Below are 18,174 nucleotides of genomic sequence, written 5' to 3'. Positions count from 1 at the left end.
GAATTGGTTAATTTGTAAATTGGGGGTCTAAACGTTCAAGGGTGTTTATACACATATTTGAACTTTCAATTGGTATCAGAATGGGTACACCTCTAGTGGTTTCATTACCATTGTGTGATCCTTGACTCCCTTTTAAGATGGATCAGTCTCAATCTCTAAATGCACCTCCATATTTTGATGGTAGTAATTATGCTTTTTGGAAGGTTCGCATGAGAGCTTTTCTGTGTTCTATTGATGAATATGTTTGGGATGCTGTTGAGATAGGTTGGACCAGGCTTGAGGAAGCCAAATCCACATGGGATAAGGCAGCACTTGCTGCATCTAATACTAACAGTAAAGCACTCAATGCTATTTTCTGTGGTGTGTCACCAGATGAATTTCACAGGATCTCTCACATTACCGTTGCTAAAGAAGCATGGGAGATATTGGAGACCACTTACGAAGGCACGAAGAAGGTAAAAGACACCAAGCTGTAGATGCTAACCACTCGGTTTGAGGAGTTAAAAATGAGTGAGGATGAATCCTTTGATTCTTTCTATAGCAAGCTGAATGAAGTGATTGTCAGCAAGTTCAATTTGGGAGAGAAAACGGAAGACTCTAAAATTGTAAGGAAGATCCTTCGATCATTGCCAGAAAGTTTTCGTGCTAAAGTGACAGCGATTGAAGAGAGCAAGGACCTTGATGACATCAAAGTCCAGGAGTTGGTTGGTTCTCTTCATACCTATGAGATGTTGCTGCCCAATCAACGAAAGAGTAAATCCCTTGCTCTTAAGACCATTAGTGAGAAGGTGGAGGATCATGACTCATCGGGAGAAGATGTGGTTGACAAAGATGTTGCTTACCTTGTGAAAAATTTCAGAAAATTCTTGAAATTCAAAAATAATGGCAAATTTAGTGATAAGGGAAAATTCCAAAGTTCAGGAAGGGAGAAAAGGGAATTCAAAAGGAAAGATGGAAAAGAATCCCAACCTACATAAGGTGTCACTTGTTTCGAATGTAACGGGCATGGACACTTTAAGAAAGAATGTCTGAATTATTTAAAATCAAAAGGCAAAGTGTATGCCACAACATTGAGTGACTCGGATTCATCCGACTCAGAATCTAAAGAAAGCTGTGATAGAGAGGGGAACTACTTAGCTTTTATGACTATTGCTCATGTTAAGTCTTCAGACGAGTTGAATCTGCTTGTACGAGACCTTAGAGAACATAGTGATGAAGAATCAATGGGAATTGTTGAAGAATCAGATGCTGAAGAAGATGAAAGCATAGCCAACCTTCAAGAGAATTATAACTCACTCCTGGAGAAGTCGGGTGAGTACACAAGGGTGGCCAAGGCAGCTGTGAGAAAAATGAAGAAGGCAGAGGAGGATTATAAAAGTCTCCTAATCCAATATAGGGAGGCCAAATGTGAGATAGAAACACTGAATGGTGAGCTGTCAGAAACTTACACAAAAGTGAGATTTCTTGAGCAAAAGGTTGTGCAAGCAAATGCCAAAATTGAGAGGGTCACCACCAAAAAACTAGATGATGTTATTTCATCGCAAAAGTGCTTTTCAGACAAATCCGGATTGGGATATACCGGAGGAAGTAGCTCATCTGGAAATGTCACTAAAGAAGTGAAGTTTATAAAGGCCAAAGAATCAGCTGATGTTGGTCCCACTGCTGAGAAGCCCAAGATAGAGGAGAAGAGAAATGTGGGGAACGAACGGTTGTTGAATTCCCGTAATCAATCTGTGGGCAGGTCTGAATCTCATGCCAAGTCTTGTCCATGACCACAAAGAGGTCCTAGATCAACTTATGTGTGTCATCATTGCGGACTTCAAGGGCATACTCGACCAAATTGCCAAAAGCTGAGAGCAAAGAATAGTGCAACTCCTCAAAGGTCACGAGGACCTAGAAATGATAGAAGAAATTGGGCAGGTGAACAATCGAGAGATCAAAATGGTGATCCCGGAATGATGAACATGATGAAGATGATTGGTGCATTCACCAACTGCTTGGAAAGCTTCTCATGAAGGTTTGAAAGCCCTAACTCCCATACCCAATCCTATAAGGAAATCACCCCAAACGCAAGTGACGTGTGGATGAAAAAGGGTACTCATGCATAAGCATTACAACATGTCCATGCATTAATACCTCCTATGCTTTGTGACAATGTTTGTTTGATTGCTTGTTGTTTATGTTGATGGTTGTGTGTTTGTTTACTTATGCATACTCTTGGTTTTCTTTTGTTTTTGATCAATCCTTTTCTTCTTGTGTCAAAAATCCAAAAATTACATAAAAATCAGAAAATCAAAAAGTTTGATTGACATTGTTGAGTTTATGTCTAAAAACTTGTTTTGCCTTGTACCTTTGTGCTAATGGCTTTGTGCATTTTCGAGCATAGCTTCTTTCATTGCACTCATATCACTGTGGGAGAAATCTTGAAATCTATGTGATTGTTGTAAATAGATCTTCAAACTTGTCATGAATGATTAGTGAATGGTTATGATGATCTTGAGACATGCATAGACTTGTGTCTATATATCTTCCCACTCTTTATTTTTTTGCTAAAAAGAGCTCACCAAATGTAAATCTCCAAATGAAAAGAGATATTGAGCTGCAAAAGCCTGTCGCACACTCTAGTATTTGACTAGGAAAAAAGGTAAGCGACCTAAAATTCAAGTGAATGTTTATTCAAAAAGCCAAAGGCTATCTCATCAAGGTGAAATGTCTAATATCACTCTCACAATGAAAGGTGATTGTCTCAAAAAGAATCAAAAAGATCAAATGTTATATTTGAAAGTGGAGTCCAATGTAAAACTCCAAGATATGTTATCAAGTTTTGTGGGAGGTTATATATACATATTTCTTGAGATAGATTACTTGATCTAGTGCTAATTGTGTATGCCTTGGTTGAATTGATCATTAAAGCTTCACATTAGACTAAGGACTATCTGATTGTTGATATCCACACACAACACACAAGTTTATGTTTGATAAATGCCATAATCATTTGTGTGATTGTACTTGATGAAATGTGTTTTCACATACTCAATCTTTGTTAATTCAAGCACAAAAAGATTTTTGAGTGTTTTAGGTGTTTTTGGAAAGTATTTTGTTCTCAAAATTTGAAAATTTCAGAAATTCAGTTTTGCCCTATTTTGGCGACTCAGTCACGGGTTAGTCAAGTCGCGAGCCTCAGTCGCGTGTTCGCAGGTCATTTTTGGCGACTTATTCGTGAGTGGAAGGTCTAGTCGCGAGGGTTACTCAGAGATTTTTGCGGCTCAGCTCGCAACTCTCTCGCGGGTAGACCTTCCAGTCACGAAAAACACTTACAAAATTTTTTTAAATTTCTATCTTTGTGTGTTTTGGTGGCTTAAACTGGCGACTTGGTGGCGACTCACTTAAGTCACGAAAAACACGTGTTTGGCGAAAATAGGGGCAGTTTTTAAATCTTTTTCAGTTTTCTCTCGAACTTTTGTGACTGTTCATCTTCTTCCTTAACTGTCTCTTTCTCAAACACTCCTTGCACCCACTTTCAAACTCCATTGTTGCTTCATCTCAGCTCAAAATCTTCAAGCAATAGGTATGAGTTTTCTTTCTTGAACTCTATTTTACTTGATTTTGTGGTTTTCCCTCTGGATTGTTCGCATTTGTTTATGATTTTGAGATGGGTTTGTGTTTCATCAGTTACTCTTTGTCCATGCTTAGTCTGTGAAAACTATTGATTTAGTTTGAGCTTAATTTTGGTGTTGGTTTTGTTCTTCATCATGTGCTACTCTAGGGTTTGTTTATTGGTAACTTATTTAGTCTGATCTTATGTTGTTATATTGTTTCATAATGCTCCTATTTTGAATGTGTGGTTCACTGTGCTGAATGTGCTAGTTCTATTGTGTGCATTTATTGGGAGCATCTGTGAGTTTTACTATGCTGTTTATGAGTCATATCATTCTGATCACATTCTTTGTCTCATTGACATTTATATGTCTTTAGGATATTTCCTATCTCTGCTGCTTTAATTCTCCCCTGCATTCTCCCTGCTGTTTTTGTGTTTCCTCTTTTAGGCTTGTTGATCCATGTGGTTGATCTAAGTAGCATAATGTTTAAGTGTTCAAGTTCATCTGTGTGGCTGCAATTTCTTTGTTAATTACATGGTACTGATTAGTTCTACACATATATTGTTCTATGTTGTTGTAGCCTTTTCTGATTACTCATAGATGGCACTTTCATCCCCAAAGAAGAAAACACTTACAAAGAAGGCAGATAAGAGAATGAAAATGGACCCTAATTTATTCAGGTCTGTTTCTCACTTTGAAAGATACAAGGACTTCTTCTTGAAAGCAGGAATTATTCAAGAAAGATTTGTAGATTTGGAGGATTTAAGGAACAACTTTATCCCTAGCTGTTTTGAAGGGAGAGGATGGGAAAAGCTTCTGAGTGATCTCCCTGTAGTGTGTGAACGCCTGATTCAGGAGTTTTATTCAAATGCTGTGATAAGGGAGGATGATTTAAGCTGCTGGGTTAGAGGTAAAGAATTCACTTTGGATGCACATGACATTGATGATGTGCTAGGGCTTGAAGGATTAGAAGATCAGGAGTTTGTCAATTACAAAGATAGGATTGTGTCTATTGAAACTGTCCAACAAAGGATAGGTGGACAGAGAGAAGAGAAATGTCTGAATACCACAACTTTTCCAGTGGACATGAGGTGTCTAACAATAATCATGATGTTTAACCTATATCCCATAAAGAAGTTGACTACAATCAACTGTGCAAGAGCAATCTCTCTGATGGAACTCAAAGAAAAGACATTCATTGACATCAGTTCCCACATATATGACACTATTGTGGATGAGACTGGAACAACTTCTAGGCCAAAACTGATCTTTCCTAATTTGCTGATGAGGATATTTAGAAAGAAGGGTGTTCCAATCCCTTAAGACATTAGTCCCATGTCCACAACCTCTGCAATTAACAGGCTTACCTGCAAAAGGATAAGTGTTCGGCTTCTAGGTGAAGAAGATGAAGGTGATGAAGGAGAAGGTGTCCCTATGGAGACTGAGGCAGAGGCAGCAGGGCATGCATCAACCTCAACACCCAGGAGGAGTGGCAAACGGAATAGAGCATCCACTTCTTCAGATACACCTCTAGATGCTTTTCAAGTCATTCTGGAACGACTTGATGGGATCAGAGGAGTTCAGACTGAGCACTCTGAGAGGATGAGAGCCATGCAGGACCAGATTGATATTTTGTCTGCAAAACTTGACAGATTCACCACCCAGCATGGACAGTGACCCTTTGGCCATTCTGGTCAAAAAGGGGGAGATGTTCTTTCTGTTGTTGATAAGTTTGTTGATGAGAAGCAGAAAAGCAGCTCTTAAGGGGGAGTAATGTGTTGAGGGGGAGTTGTCAAAATCAGAGACAGTGTTTATATATGCTTATGTTTTGGGTATTTAATGTTTATATGGGTTTGATACACTGTGGTTTTTGGTGTTATCTTAATCTTGGTTTAATCTTTTATATACATCGTTAATGTTATTCAGGATATATTGTGTTTTATATTGTTTTTGTACCCATGTGCTTATATAAGCTTTTAGGGTTATGTTTTTATGCATAATTTGTAGGCTTTATGGTTTGTACCTTGCTTATTGCAGCCTTTTATGCTATGTTGAAATCAGTACTTAAATCTAAATGTCTTGCATTTTGTTTTAAGTACTGTCACTCTTATGCCCTTGTAGGATTGTTCCTAGATGCATATACTTAGTGTATTATGCATTGGTTGAGTGTCGAGCATACAAGTACCTTGTTTTGTTCTTGTTAACTTGTATGTTCAAGTGTTCATTCCAAGTGTGAATGAGCACTGTGATCATTACCTTGTGGTGATTACTTGGTTGATCAAGCCATGATTTGATTCTTCACTTCATCTTTGCTTGATCACCTTTAGCTTGTTTTATATGCATTTCATGCTTTTCTGCATACAATGATCATAGTGTATTGTTGTATTTCAGGAGTTTCATGATCTTATGTTTCAAGTGCTACACAGCTTTTAGAGTTAGGTGTGAGTGAGTTTTGTTCAACTATTCCCAACTCACATGTTAAGTCTAGAGTCTATTTTAGGGTTTTGTCACGGAATAGCCAAAGGGGGAGATTGTAAGGTTGAATTTAATCAACCATTTTATTGGCTTTATTCCGTGCCAAATTTTCTTGTATTTCAGCATTTAGTAACCCTGTATTTAGGTGGGTTTGTTGTAAGGGTAGTGAGTGAGATAGAGTGTTGATTGCTCAAGAGTGTGCAAGAAAACAGAGACTCACGGCTTGCTCTCACGGGTAGCTCACGGCTTCAAGCCGCCAAACGCAGCACACGTGCCAAGCGTGCCAGAAGGTGAACAGTCATGCTAGCTGGAGTACTACAGGACCAAACAGGACAACTGGGCATACGGATATCTCGCGACTGGATCTCGCGACTTAGTCAAGCCGCGAGGCCAAGCTGCGAGCCACCCCTATTTTGTAAAACCTGACGTTTCACATTCCTCACTCACTCCAGTATAAATACCCCTTATACTCACAAATGCATGAGAGCTTCCAGAGAGAATTGTGAGAGAGAAACCCTAAAGAGAAACAAGATTGATTCATCAACAATCTATACATTAGAGTCTCTTTAAATTCCTCAACTCTCTTCCTCTCCATTGTCAAATCTTTGTCAAATCCTTGTCAAATCCTTGAGAGGCATTTTACCAAAACCTTGTTCTCACCATATTCATCACTGTAAGAGGGTTGTTTGGTTTGCTGGGAAGCAGTTAGGAAGGAACCAATCTACATTGGTTGATGCTATGGTCTAGTAGCAGAATCCGGGAAGCTAGAAAAGAAAAAGGTTCGGCGCAACCTCGTTGGAGCAAGAAGCTTGGAGGGTTTAGGTGCACTGGATAGATTAGGCTTAGAGGGTCTATTGCTATCCTTGTATCCCAACTACATTTTCTAGTGGATTGTTTACCGCTTGGAGGGCGGCGGAGAGGTTTTACGCTGAGGGCTTCGGTGTCCTCTTCGATAACACATCGCGTGTTATCTTTGTGTTTGCATCTTCCTTCCTTTTTATCTTTGCCTTTATTATCTGCTGTAGGTTGTAATTTTAATTTGGTTTAGATAATTTATCCAATTCCATATTATAGCTTATGTTCATTTTCCGCATACTAGTTGTTTGACATAAAGCTTGAATTGGTTAATTTGTAAATTGGGGGTCTAAACGTTCAAGGGTGTTTATACACATATTTGAAATTTCAAAATAAAAGTAGAAAACTTCTAAAAAATTCATTCAAGCATTGCACAATGTAGGGATGTGTGATTAAATAATGCATATATATTTGTATGTTTCCATAAGTTGCAAGGGTACCAAACAATAGTGATTTATGAACAACACTCTTGGTTGCATTCTAGCAACAGTAGTAGCAGGAGTAGTATTAGCAGTTGTAGCTCTGACAAACTATAAGTACAATACACATTCACACACCAAACATTTAAAACATTAAATACAAGGCACTACAAATGGCACAACAGCCCACATATTTGGTATGAAAAATGCATCTATATGGAGAAAATTTCATTTGATAATTTACCTATTTTTAACTTCCAAACTGCGCATTGGAAGATGGAAATTAGGTATTATAGCTGCTTGTGGAGACCTCCACTTTGTGTTCCTACCTCATAGCAATAGAGAAAATGAAACTTGCAAAATTAACAAAACATAGTTTTTGGCAAGAAAACTTTGCCCCTTTCTCAAGTTTCATGCCAGCACTTGTTAGCATTAGAGTTTAGCAAAGGGACAGCCCTCCATACAAATATAAATCAATCTATAAAGATAAATTATATGTCTAAAAGACTAAGTAAAAAAGTATCAAACCAAGAGAAATTAATTGCAAAAATATATCAAATGTACATAAGACTATGCAGTTGAGCAGAAATTGTATTTCATTTGATTCTCAAAACAAAAGCTTAACACAGTGGTCATTCTAGCTCCCCAACGACACCCCCACCCCCCCAAAAAAAACCCCAAAAAAATAGGCAGTCGAAGGCTCAGTCATAGCAATAGTCACAGCAGTAGTCATCAAAGAGTCAAATTTCTCAGATTTGCCTAGCACAATTTCAATCTAAACTCAGGGGAATAGAAAGTCAAAAACCAAAAAGAAAGAGATTAGAAATAATCATAATTTTTTAAAGCAAATTTAACAAACTGAACCAAGATACCTAAATGCACACCAACCTTCCCCCAAAGAAAAAGAAAAAACCACCTTGGCCTTTTGAACACCATGACCCTTGTTCTTGTCCTTCATGCCAGTAGTAGATGTCAAAACTTCTGTTCAATTCTATAAACAAAAATCATCACTATTATTATGTACATGGAATGATTATCAGCATTGGGACAATGGGATTCTTACTCTTCTCAATAGCCAATCCATCATTCTTCAAAAATCTCAGAGATTGTGACAATCATAGTGATTGTTGTAATGAAATAAAATATGTGAAGAATTTTAGCAAGTATGATAATTCTTAACCCAAAAAAGAACATACAAAATTGAAATAGATGGGGAGAAAAAGCACTGAATTAGAAAGTATACAAAGTTGCACAATGTGAATTATAAAAGTTCCACGATTACCTTATCCTCGATTTTTCTGGAAAACTAAACTCCCATGAGAATTCCAAATTCCCGTCAATCATTGGAAGCCTATTCTTGTAAAGTCCATTCTTCCTCATAGCTCAATAATTAACAAATCTGTTAAAACTATTCCTAGGAGCACATAGTCAAATATATATTACAATAATATAAGGCACATAGTCAAACATATCAAATTCACTGATCTTGGATAAAGAAGAAAACTGAAGAAGTAAGAAAATGAGTACGTATGACATTATAAAAAGTTGCAATTGCTAATCATTCATGAAATCTTCAACCCATAGTTGATTATATATAGCACAAGAAAATCAGATTCAATTAAATTTTGTGTTTTCTTTCTTTTCCCTCAATTATTCAACAAATTGAAAAGAAAAAAAAAAAAAAAAAAACACATCTTTTTCTTGTTTGGGTATAAAACAGAGGAAAATGTAATACAAAGAAAGTTTGAAGAAAACGTACCCATTCCCAAAGTAGAAAGCTCGACCTCATCATGCTGCTGAATGTATCTCTGTAAACATGTAATGATATGTACTCTTAAGTCAACTAATGATTTTTGCTAATTAATCGAATTGAACCCTAGGTTTGATAATGAAAAAAAAAAATCAACTTTATGCAATATTGATCGAAAATCTCAAAAAATAAGAAATAGAAGAAGAAGAAGAAGAAAACGAACCCTAATTTTCTGAAACAAAGTTCTAATTCAACCATTTGATGCAATCTGCCCAGTTTTGATGGCTATAGTCGGCGCTCAAAGGTGGAGATCGATCCTTGTGAGTAGCACCATGGTAAGATCAGTGATGCCTTCTTTCTATTTCAGACCTGACAGTGTGGGGATGGCAGTGAGATTGATTTTCTGTGTTAGGTTTTAGGGAAGGAGAGGGTAGAGAAATAGAGAAATAGAGAAGAAAGAGGAATGGCAGGGTTCAACATTTTAGAGGAAAAAGAAGGCTGGTTTTGTGTTCGGGTTTTGGAAAAGATTTTTTTCGCTTTTCGTTTTTTTTTTTTTTTTTTTTGGTTTCAAAAATGTTTTTATTTTTATTTTTATTTTTATAAATATTGCACTGATGTGGAAAATTGTGGGAACTGCAAAGGCTTCAGTTTATATATATATATATATATATATATATATATATATATATATATATATATTAGATTAGATTAGATTAGATGAGAATCTTGTCTACAGGCATTATCAAAGGGGTGAAATTCAATTTCTTCTTCGATGATACCTCCAGACTACTTTTGCTAGTCTTAGCTTCCGTAAGATTATCTTTGCGCTCCTTTTTTTTTTTATTTGGGACTCTGCACCTTCGTCTTTCTTTCATTTGCCTGTCAGTCCTTTTGCCATCAATGCATCTTCCCCATTCATGTATTTTTTCTCTTTAAACAACAGATCCATTATCGAGGTCAGAGGAGTTTTCCCTGGGGAGAAAACAAGGTTAGGGTTGATCAGCCCAGCCTGAAAGGTCATCATTATCACCTATTTGTCAACCTCATCAGTTTCTAAGGCTGGTTTGTTAAGTCACTTCACATATTCCCTCAGGAAATGGGCCTTTTACGGTGTTGGCCTCTAATGAAGTGACGGACGAAGGAGTCACTCAATTGGTGAAAGTTAGCAATGGATGTTGCAGGTAGTTTACTGAGCCATACCCATGCTGCTCCTCTAAGGGTTGCTGGGAATGTCTTGCAAATAACTTCATCTGGGGTCTACTGGAGGCTCAGAGTTGTTTTGAATGCTCCTATGTGGTCCAGAGGGTCCTTAATGCCATCATAGACCTCCAGTTGAGGGAGACGAAATTTGGGAGGCAAGGGGCACTCCAGAACACTAGCTGTGAAGGGTGAGTTGGTCCTCTTGATCATGCCATCCAGGTTTATTATTGTCTTCCCCTTCATGGCATTCTTAACCTCATCCAAATCCTTTCTCATGATTTTCTTCATTTGCTCACTACCTTGTGTTAACTGCACGGTATGTTCTAAAGTATCTGTTTTGCTATTCTCTTGACTATGGGACTTGTCATCGTTGTCATTGTGATTATGTCGAGACTGTGACTTCATAGAAGTCCCAAGGCACACCTTCCACTTCAATTCTTCATTCTATTTCATCAATTCTTGCACGTTAGTATGAGTGCTTGAATCTGTTGGGCCATTACCACCGGATCCAACGGTGTGGTCAAAGTTGAGTCCATCGGTCTTGAGGAACTTAGTTGATAGAGAATTCAACGGCATATTGTTAAATTCCCATAGACGGTGCCAAACTGATGAAGCAAGAATTTGCTTCTTCAGTATGCCCCTCGTCAGTATGATGGATGACCTATAAAACTTGTATCACAGAAAGCACTCAACAGGTAAAGGCACTGGTTTGGGGCCTGCCAAGGACCCTTCGATGCTTAAGTTAGCTTATTGTCTTTGGAAAAACTGTAATTGGTGTAGCAGTTGTGTGTTCATGTCCTTTTACCTATTTTTCTTGGCTTTATATAGCCTTAGGCTGAGTTAATACTCAATATACTGTTATGTAGTGGTTGGGTAATCAATGCTTAATGATTGCAAATTAACTCCAATGTTTTCTATTCGTAACCGGTCCTTAATTCTGCATTATTGGACGATGGTAACAGTTTCATGCTATTCATTGCTTAGTCATTGATTGCTACCTGGAGTGAATGCACCGACACTTGTCCATACCCATACTCGTCACTATAATGGATGGTTTGTAAGTAATGGATGACCATTTATATGCTACTCATCAGTAAGCTTCATTAGCATATCCATCCCACTGCCCTTTGTCTCGCAACAGTTGGAGTGAGTGCTTTGTCTGCACAACCTTCTCACAACCTTCGTCTTACAACCATCAGTGTGAGAGATTTGTCGACGCATCCTTCCATCAGTGTGAGCTTCATTGGTGCATCCTTCTAACTGCCTTTGCCACTGCCTTTGTAGTGCAAGAGCTTTGTCGGCGCATCCTTTTGACTACCTTCGCCTACGGCCATCAATGTGAAGACTTTGTCGGCGCATTCTTCCATTAGTATGAGAGCTTTGTCGGTGCATCCTTCTAACTGCTTTCGCTGCTACCTTCGTCTTGCGATCATCGATGCTTATCTTCGTATCCTTCTTACTGCCTTCGTCACTGCCTTTATCTTGTAACCATTGGCGCGAAAGTTCCGTCCACACATCCTTCTCACTGCCTTTGCCTCGTTCTTCTTTTCACGATCACTAGTACAAGAGCTTCATCTGCATATCATTCCCACAATTGTCATCTTGCAACTATCAATAGTCCTCTCTAAACTATGACACTAAGCCTTTTGACTTTAGGTACTCCAAGTCTATCTTAATGGTGTGTCGAATCATCTCACGATCTGTACGATCCAACTAGAAAGGATTCGTATGTCATTTCAAGGACGTTTACTTTGGCCTCCAACCTTCATTCAACCGCGGATCACATCAATCCATTTCCTCTCTTTCATTGTCAGATAAGTGTAGGAAAAGTGCAATGGGCCCTACCTACTTCCAAGACTCCTCCACTCCAATATAAGTGTGAGTTTTCCTACCTCCCTAAATATTGGGAGTGGCTAGAAGACATATTGAGCCGCAATACTAAAGTCTTAAGTGATGACAAGCTTTACGAGCTGCTACTTGCATCGTTATTCACATAAGATTGGAACACTCATGTCATGCAAGCCTTCTTAGAGTGTTGGTGTGCGGCTACGAACACATTGCACACGTCTATAGGAGAGGTCTTCATTAGCTTATAGGACTTACATTCGATCGGTAGGCTTCCTATGTACAACTCATTTTACAATGAGGTCATTCCAAATGCGAAGGACATATCATCTCTCCCCTCATGTTGTCATCATCTATTTGCCGCCTTCCATCACCTGAGTCTTAAGCTTAGTGGTTTGCACTTGGTCACTACAGCCACATGGGTGAAGTTTTGGTTCCGTGGCAAGTCTAAATATCATAAACAACCGACTAGAAGGTCAATAAAGTGGACTACAAGAGGCAAGCAATCTCATAAACCCTTTGGTAAAATTGATTCCCTCAGAATTTTGACAGTAGAAGATGAGGCTCCCTTCGATGTGCTCAAAGTGGAGAGAAGGCTCATGAAAGAGACTTGGTTAGCTACTTTAATCTTGTGTTGGTTGTGTGAGTTCACTTTTCCCAATGGGGGACCAAAGTTAAACAGGCCTAACATCTTCAAGAGTGCAAGTGTGATGGCTTATGGTAAGACATACTACCTTGCAGCCCCAATCTTAGCCAACATGTATTAGGGCTTAAATGAAATTGCGTCTTCTAAGACTCCTAGTAAATGTGATGCCACTATCCTTGCACACTACTTGATTGCTTGGTTGGCCGAATACTTTAACACTCACTTTGAACCTGAAGGGTCTTGCTTTAAGGCTGTTCCGTGCATGTTTAGATACTCCGAGGAAGGTGTAGCCAAGCATTATGATGAGGTTATCGCTCATAAGCTATTTTGTGCTATTAGTAGTTTCAAGTTTCATCGCTTTGGCCTTTTTAAAGGCCATTGAAAGATCCTAGTGGATGATGACAAGCTACCTAGCTCCTATGCAGAATATTTCATCAGCCAACAGTCCAACTACTTGGCCTCTTGCCGCGAAAGCATATGCATAGTTGAACCGTATAGCCCTCACCTCTTTGGTCGATAGTTTGGTTTCAATCAACACATCCCTGGGGAGCTTAACAAGGACTTTTGCACTGTCACCTTAGAGCAAGTAGTATGCTTCTAGCGCCGATGCCTTTGTCTTGTTACCAATTTGGAGTTCTTGATCCCTGCCAGCCCATCTAAGCATCGGGCATCATGCATGAAGGACTATATGAATTGGTGGGCTAGAAGATCTGATGGTTTCTTTTCAAGTGGGACTGAGAAACTGATTGGGAATATTAACCTAAGCAAGATAAAACTCAAAATAAAACAGCCTAATGAAGTAGTTGAACCTGTGAAGCGCCAAAGCAATGGGAGGCCATCTTTTGGGATTTCAGAGGCTACAGATAAGTTTTTAGGAAGAGCATGTGTGGACAAGGCACATTCTCCTAAACATGTGCCTTCTTGCATAGTTTCAATGCCTCAAAACATGGAGGTGACCAAAGGTAAGGACATGTCAGATTTAGAGCAGAATAGTGGCAACTCAGATTCTTACTAGAGACGCAAAAGGAAAATGGACAATTCTAGTAAGAATCTAGATCATGAGGGGGTCACCCAGGCAACTGACTTTGGTGTCGATATGGATTCACTTCTCGACCCTTCTGGTGGCAGTGCACAAATGAGTCTTAATTCTCTTTTTGATGATTTTGATCTTGAACCCATTAAAGATCTTAGTTACCTTGAAGCTATTTTTGGTATCCAAGAACTTTTTAAGAATGAAAATCTTGGTATTCCTTTAATGCAGGATGACAATTATCCTTCAAAAAGAGCTGGAAAGAAGTGTACACCAATTGCCACTAGCCTTTCTATAAGCGAGTTTTCCATTCAAGATCCGACGGCCTTTGATTTGGCTACTAACGAAATTGACCAACCACATTTGGGGAAGACCAAAGACACTCTTTTTTCTGACCCCTTTCACAAGTCTTCAAAGGACATGACTTGAAATAAATCCATTATGTGTAGTTTAAGCATCCCAGCCACTTCAATTATCACAAAGTTTGACCCTGATGATTTGATTTTGAAGGCCAATTGACAGCATGAAAAAATGTTAGGAGGGGACCTAATTGAGAAGGTCGTCAAAGCCCCTTTTACTTTTGTGACTTCACTTAGGGATGGAGTCAAGAAGGTCCTCCAAGTTATCATACGAATAAAAGTTATGGATGCAACGCCTTTAAGAGAGCATATTTCGAATTATATAAATGATGCAGATTGATATTCTTCCCTCCATCATGCTCTTTCACAAGGTATCGCATTTGAAGTCAAGGAACGGAAGCTCACTGATGCTCGGCATCATCTTACTCTTGCCCTCGACTCTGTTAAGATCAATCAAAAAGTTGCAATCAAGGCAAACTTGGACAAGGCCTTAGCTAGGGAGATTGAATTGAAGAAGAAACTTGAGTTGCTTTCAATGCAAAAGGCAGAGTTTACAGCGTCAAGCACCCTCTGTGATGCAGAGCTAGCCCAGCAACAAGTGATCATTTCTCTAATCAATAGAGAAGTTTCCAAGATTATGGCTACTCCAACTTTAGAAGCTTCTAATGATGCAAAACTTAGAAAGCTACAAGGGTTACTAGAGACTAGCAAAGCGGAGTTGAGGCCTGTACATTGGATAGGTTAATCTTTTTTCTTTTTCTTTTTTCCATTGATGTAGTCATTATTAATAAAAAATTCATTTATTTCCAGATCAATGTTTGCTCCTTCTTTCTTTTCTTTTCTTTTTTTCTCCCTAACTTTTGCCTAGGTTGCCTCTTTCAAGGTTTTCAACTAGCGGGAATTTTATTTATTTATTTATTTATTTCTGTCCCTAACTTTTGCCTAGGTTGCCTCTTTCAAGATTTTCAACCTAGTGGGATTTATTTTTTTTTAGTGGGTAGTTTAAGCTCTTACCAAGGAGCAACTTCAAAACTTCATGCATAGTATCGCTTCAAAAACTTCACATTTGTGCGACCTACCCTCAGGCCATCTCCATCGACTATCTTATAAGTGCCATTAGTGTAGACCTCCTGCACGACATAGGGGCCATTCCATTTTTATGGGAAATTGTTCCCAATCTTATAGGAGATGTTGATGGGTCTTTGCACTGCAAGTACTAGGTCCCCTACTTGGAAAGATCGAGGTCAGACTCTCTTGTTGAACGCTTGCAAAAGCCGCACTTAGTAGAATTCAAGACGTTGTTGAGCTTCCAATCTCTTTTCATCGAGTGCTTCCAACTCTTCAAATCTTAAACGGGCATTTGCTTCGTTTGTAAGCCCTTCTTGGATAGCAATTCCAAGTGACAGAATTTGTCGCTCCAAATGCAGGATTGCTTCAACACCATATACTAATGAATACGAAGTGGCTTGCGTAGGTGTCCTGTATGTTGTTTGGTATACCCATAAAGCTTCTCCAGTCCTTTTGTGCCAATCCCTCTTCGAGTGCTCTACTACCTTTTTCAACAAATTGCAAAGTGTCTTGTTGAAAGCCTTAACAAGACCATTGGCTGGCACGTTATACATGGATGACTTGTACTGTTCGAACTCGAACTTTTTGCACAGTTGGGCCACCAAACTATTGTAGAATGGCTTACCGTTATCTGTGATGATATAGCGAGGGACACCATACCCATAGATCAATTGGGTTTGGATGAAGTTCACCACATTTTCCTTTTTAACTTCCTTGAGAGGTACAGCTTTAGCCCATTTAGAAAAATAGTCAGCCACAGCTAGTATGTATAGATGCCTACCCGACGACTTAGCCAATGGTCCTACAACATCAAGTCCCCATACATCAAAAGGCTAGGATGTAACTATAGGGTGCAGGGGCTTCGGTGGTTGATGGATGTAGTTTTCATGAAGCCGGTATGCTTCACATGTCTTTTCATAGTCCATACAATCCTTGACCATGGTGGGCCAACAGTAACCTATTTATTTTATTTGGTGATACAATTTAAGGCCAGAGTGATAGGCACCACACACTCTCAAATGAGCTTCTTCCATGGCTTGATCACCTTCTTCCTTGCCAAGACATTGTAAGAATAGACCGTCAAAAGACCTCCTCTATAATGTGCCCTTGTAGTGTATAAAACAAGGCGCCCTTTGTTGTGCATCCATTTTATGGCTGGGATCTTCGAGTAGCTTACCATGTTCTAAGAAATCAATCAAGGGTTGGCACCAATCCTCATCCTCCACTATAGATATCGATACGGCATTCGTCTCGCTTGCATATTCTCTTATGTAAGAGAGCACCCAACGGTTTAGATGGGGACATTTTCCTTTTTACCCTCCAACAAAGCCAACATGGTGGCTAGGTTGGCAAGAACATCTGCCATCCTATTCTTATTTATGGGATATGCTCTAAAGAAACTTTGTTGAACTTCTCAATTAGTCACGTAGCCATTAGAATGTAAGGGATCAAACCTTCATGTTTAACTTCATAGTGTGTCAAAAGTTGATTGATTACTAACTTAGAATGGTCGTAGACCTCGAAGTATGAGATCTTCATATCGAGGACAATTTGGAGGCCAGCAATAAGGGCTTAATACTTAGCAACATTGTTTGAACATGGTTCACTAAGCACAAAGGCAATTGGTAACACTTGCCTTTGTGGTGACACAAAAACAACCCGAGCTCCAGATTCTTCTTACCACACAGCCCCATCGAAGAACATCATCCAAGGTGGGAGGACTTTGGTGTACAACACATCTTCATCTAGAAAATAATCCGAGAGCTCCCAATCGGTAGGAATAGGATGATCGGAAAGGAAATTGTCTAGTGCTTGCCCTTTGATGGCCTTTTGGGGCACATACGCAATCTCAAACTCTTGAAAGGCCACAACCCATTTTTCCAACTGTCTAGGCATGATTGCCCTAGACAGGACGTATTTAATTGGATCTATCTTTGCAACCAAGTGTATTACATGTGCTTGCATGTAATGCCTTAATTTTTGAATGGAGAAGAAAAGCACAAGACACATCTTCTCTATTGGAGAATACCTTAACTCTACCCCAGTAAGCTTTTGACTAAGGTAATACAATGCTTTCTCTTTCTCTTTTTCATTTTTTTTGGGCTAAAAGGGCCCCAAGTGATTGTTCTTGTGCAACAATGTAGAGCACTAGAGGTTTTCTTGGCATAGGCACTCTTAAGCCTGGCGGGTTAAGTAGATACCTTTTAATAATTTCAAAAAATTCCTGCAAGCCTCATCCCATTCAAAGGTGGCATCTTTCCTCATCAATCGATTGAATGGTTGATACGTCCTGCTAGATTCGATATGAAATGTCAAATGTATTCAAGATGGCCTTGAAAGTTTCGAAGCTCTCATAAGTTCTTTGGTTCGGGCATCTTTTGGATAGCGTTTATTTTATATTGATCCACCTCAATACCTCGATGTTGGACTATAAATCCTAGAAACTTCCTAGACATGATGCCAAACGTGCATTTGAGAGGATTCATTTTGAGTTGATATTTCCTTAGTCAATTAAATACAATGTGCAAGTCTCGTAAACGATCCCCTCTCTTCTTTGTCATAACAACTAGATCGTCAACGTAACATTGAACAATTTCGTGGAGCATGTCATTGAAAATTCTTTGCATTGCCCGTTGATATGTTGCGCTGGCATTCTTGAGCGCAAAAGGCATCACCTTATAACAGTAGATCCCCTTTGGAGTTCGAAAGGCAATGAGCTCTTCATCCTTAGGTGCCATTCGAATTTGGTTGTATCCTGATGAGCCATCCATGAATGATAATACTTCATGACCACTAGCTACGTCAACCATGAGCTCTATATTTGGAAGTGGGATGTCATCCTTTGGGCACGCTCTATTCAAGTCTCGAAAATCAACACAAACTAGAATTTATCCATTTTTCTTTTTGATAGGGACAATGTTTGCAATC

At 39.0% G+C, this 18,174-nt stretch overlaps 1 protein-coding gene across 1 annotated transcript; it reads right to left on the bottom strand.

Moving 5' to 3' along the window:
- Positions 1-15,458: 15,458 nt before the first annotated feature.
- Positions 15,459-16,612, bottom strand: LOC126700854 (uncharacterized). The gene is made up of 2 exons (XM_050399033.1): positions 16,564-16,612; positions 15,459-16,048 (listed from the first exon to the last, which is right to left on the bottom strand). The coding sequence occupies exons 1-2, from the start codon at positions 16,610-16,612 to the stop codon at positions 15,459-15,461; spliced, it is 639 nt and encodes a 212-aa protein (XP_050254990.1).
- Positions 16,613-18,174: the final 1,562 nt, after the last annotated feature.

This window comes from Quercus robur, chromosome 9 (assembly GCF_932294415.1).
Source record: "Quercus robur chromosome 9, dhQueRobu3.1, whole genome shotgun sequence".
Classification (NCBI taxonomy): domain Eukaryota; kingdom Viridiplantae; phylum Streptophyta; class Magnoliopsida; order Fagales; family Fagaceae; genus Quercus; species Quercus robur.
The sequence above is the reverse complement of the archived record's forward strand: the minus strand, read 5'-3'. Positions and strand labels throughout refer to the sequence as shown.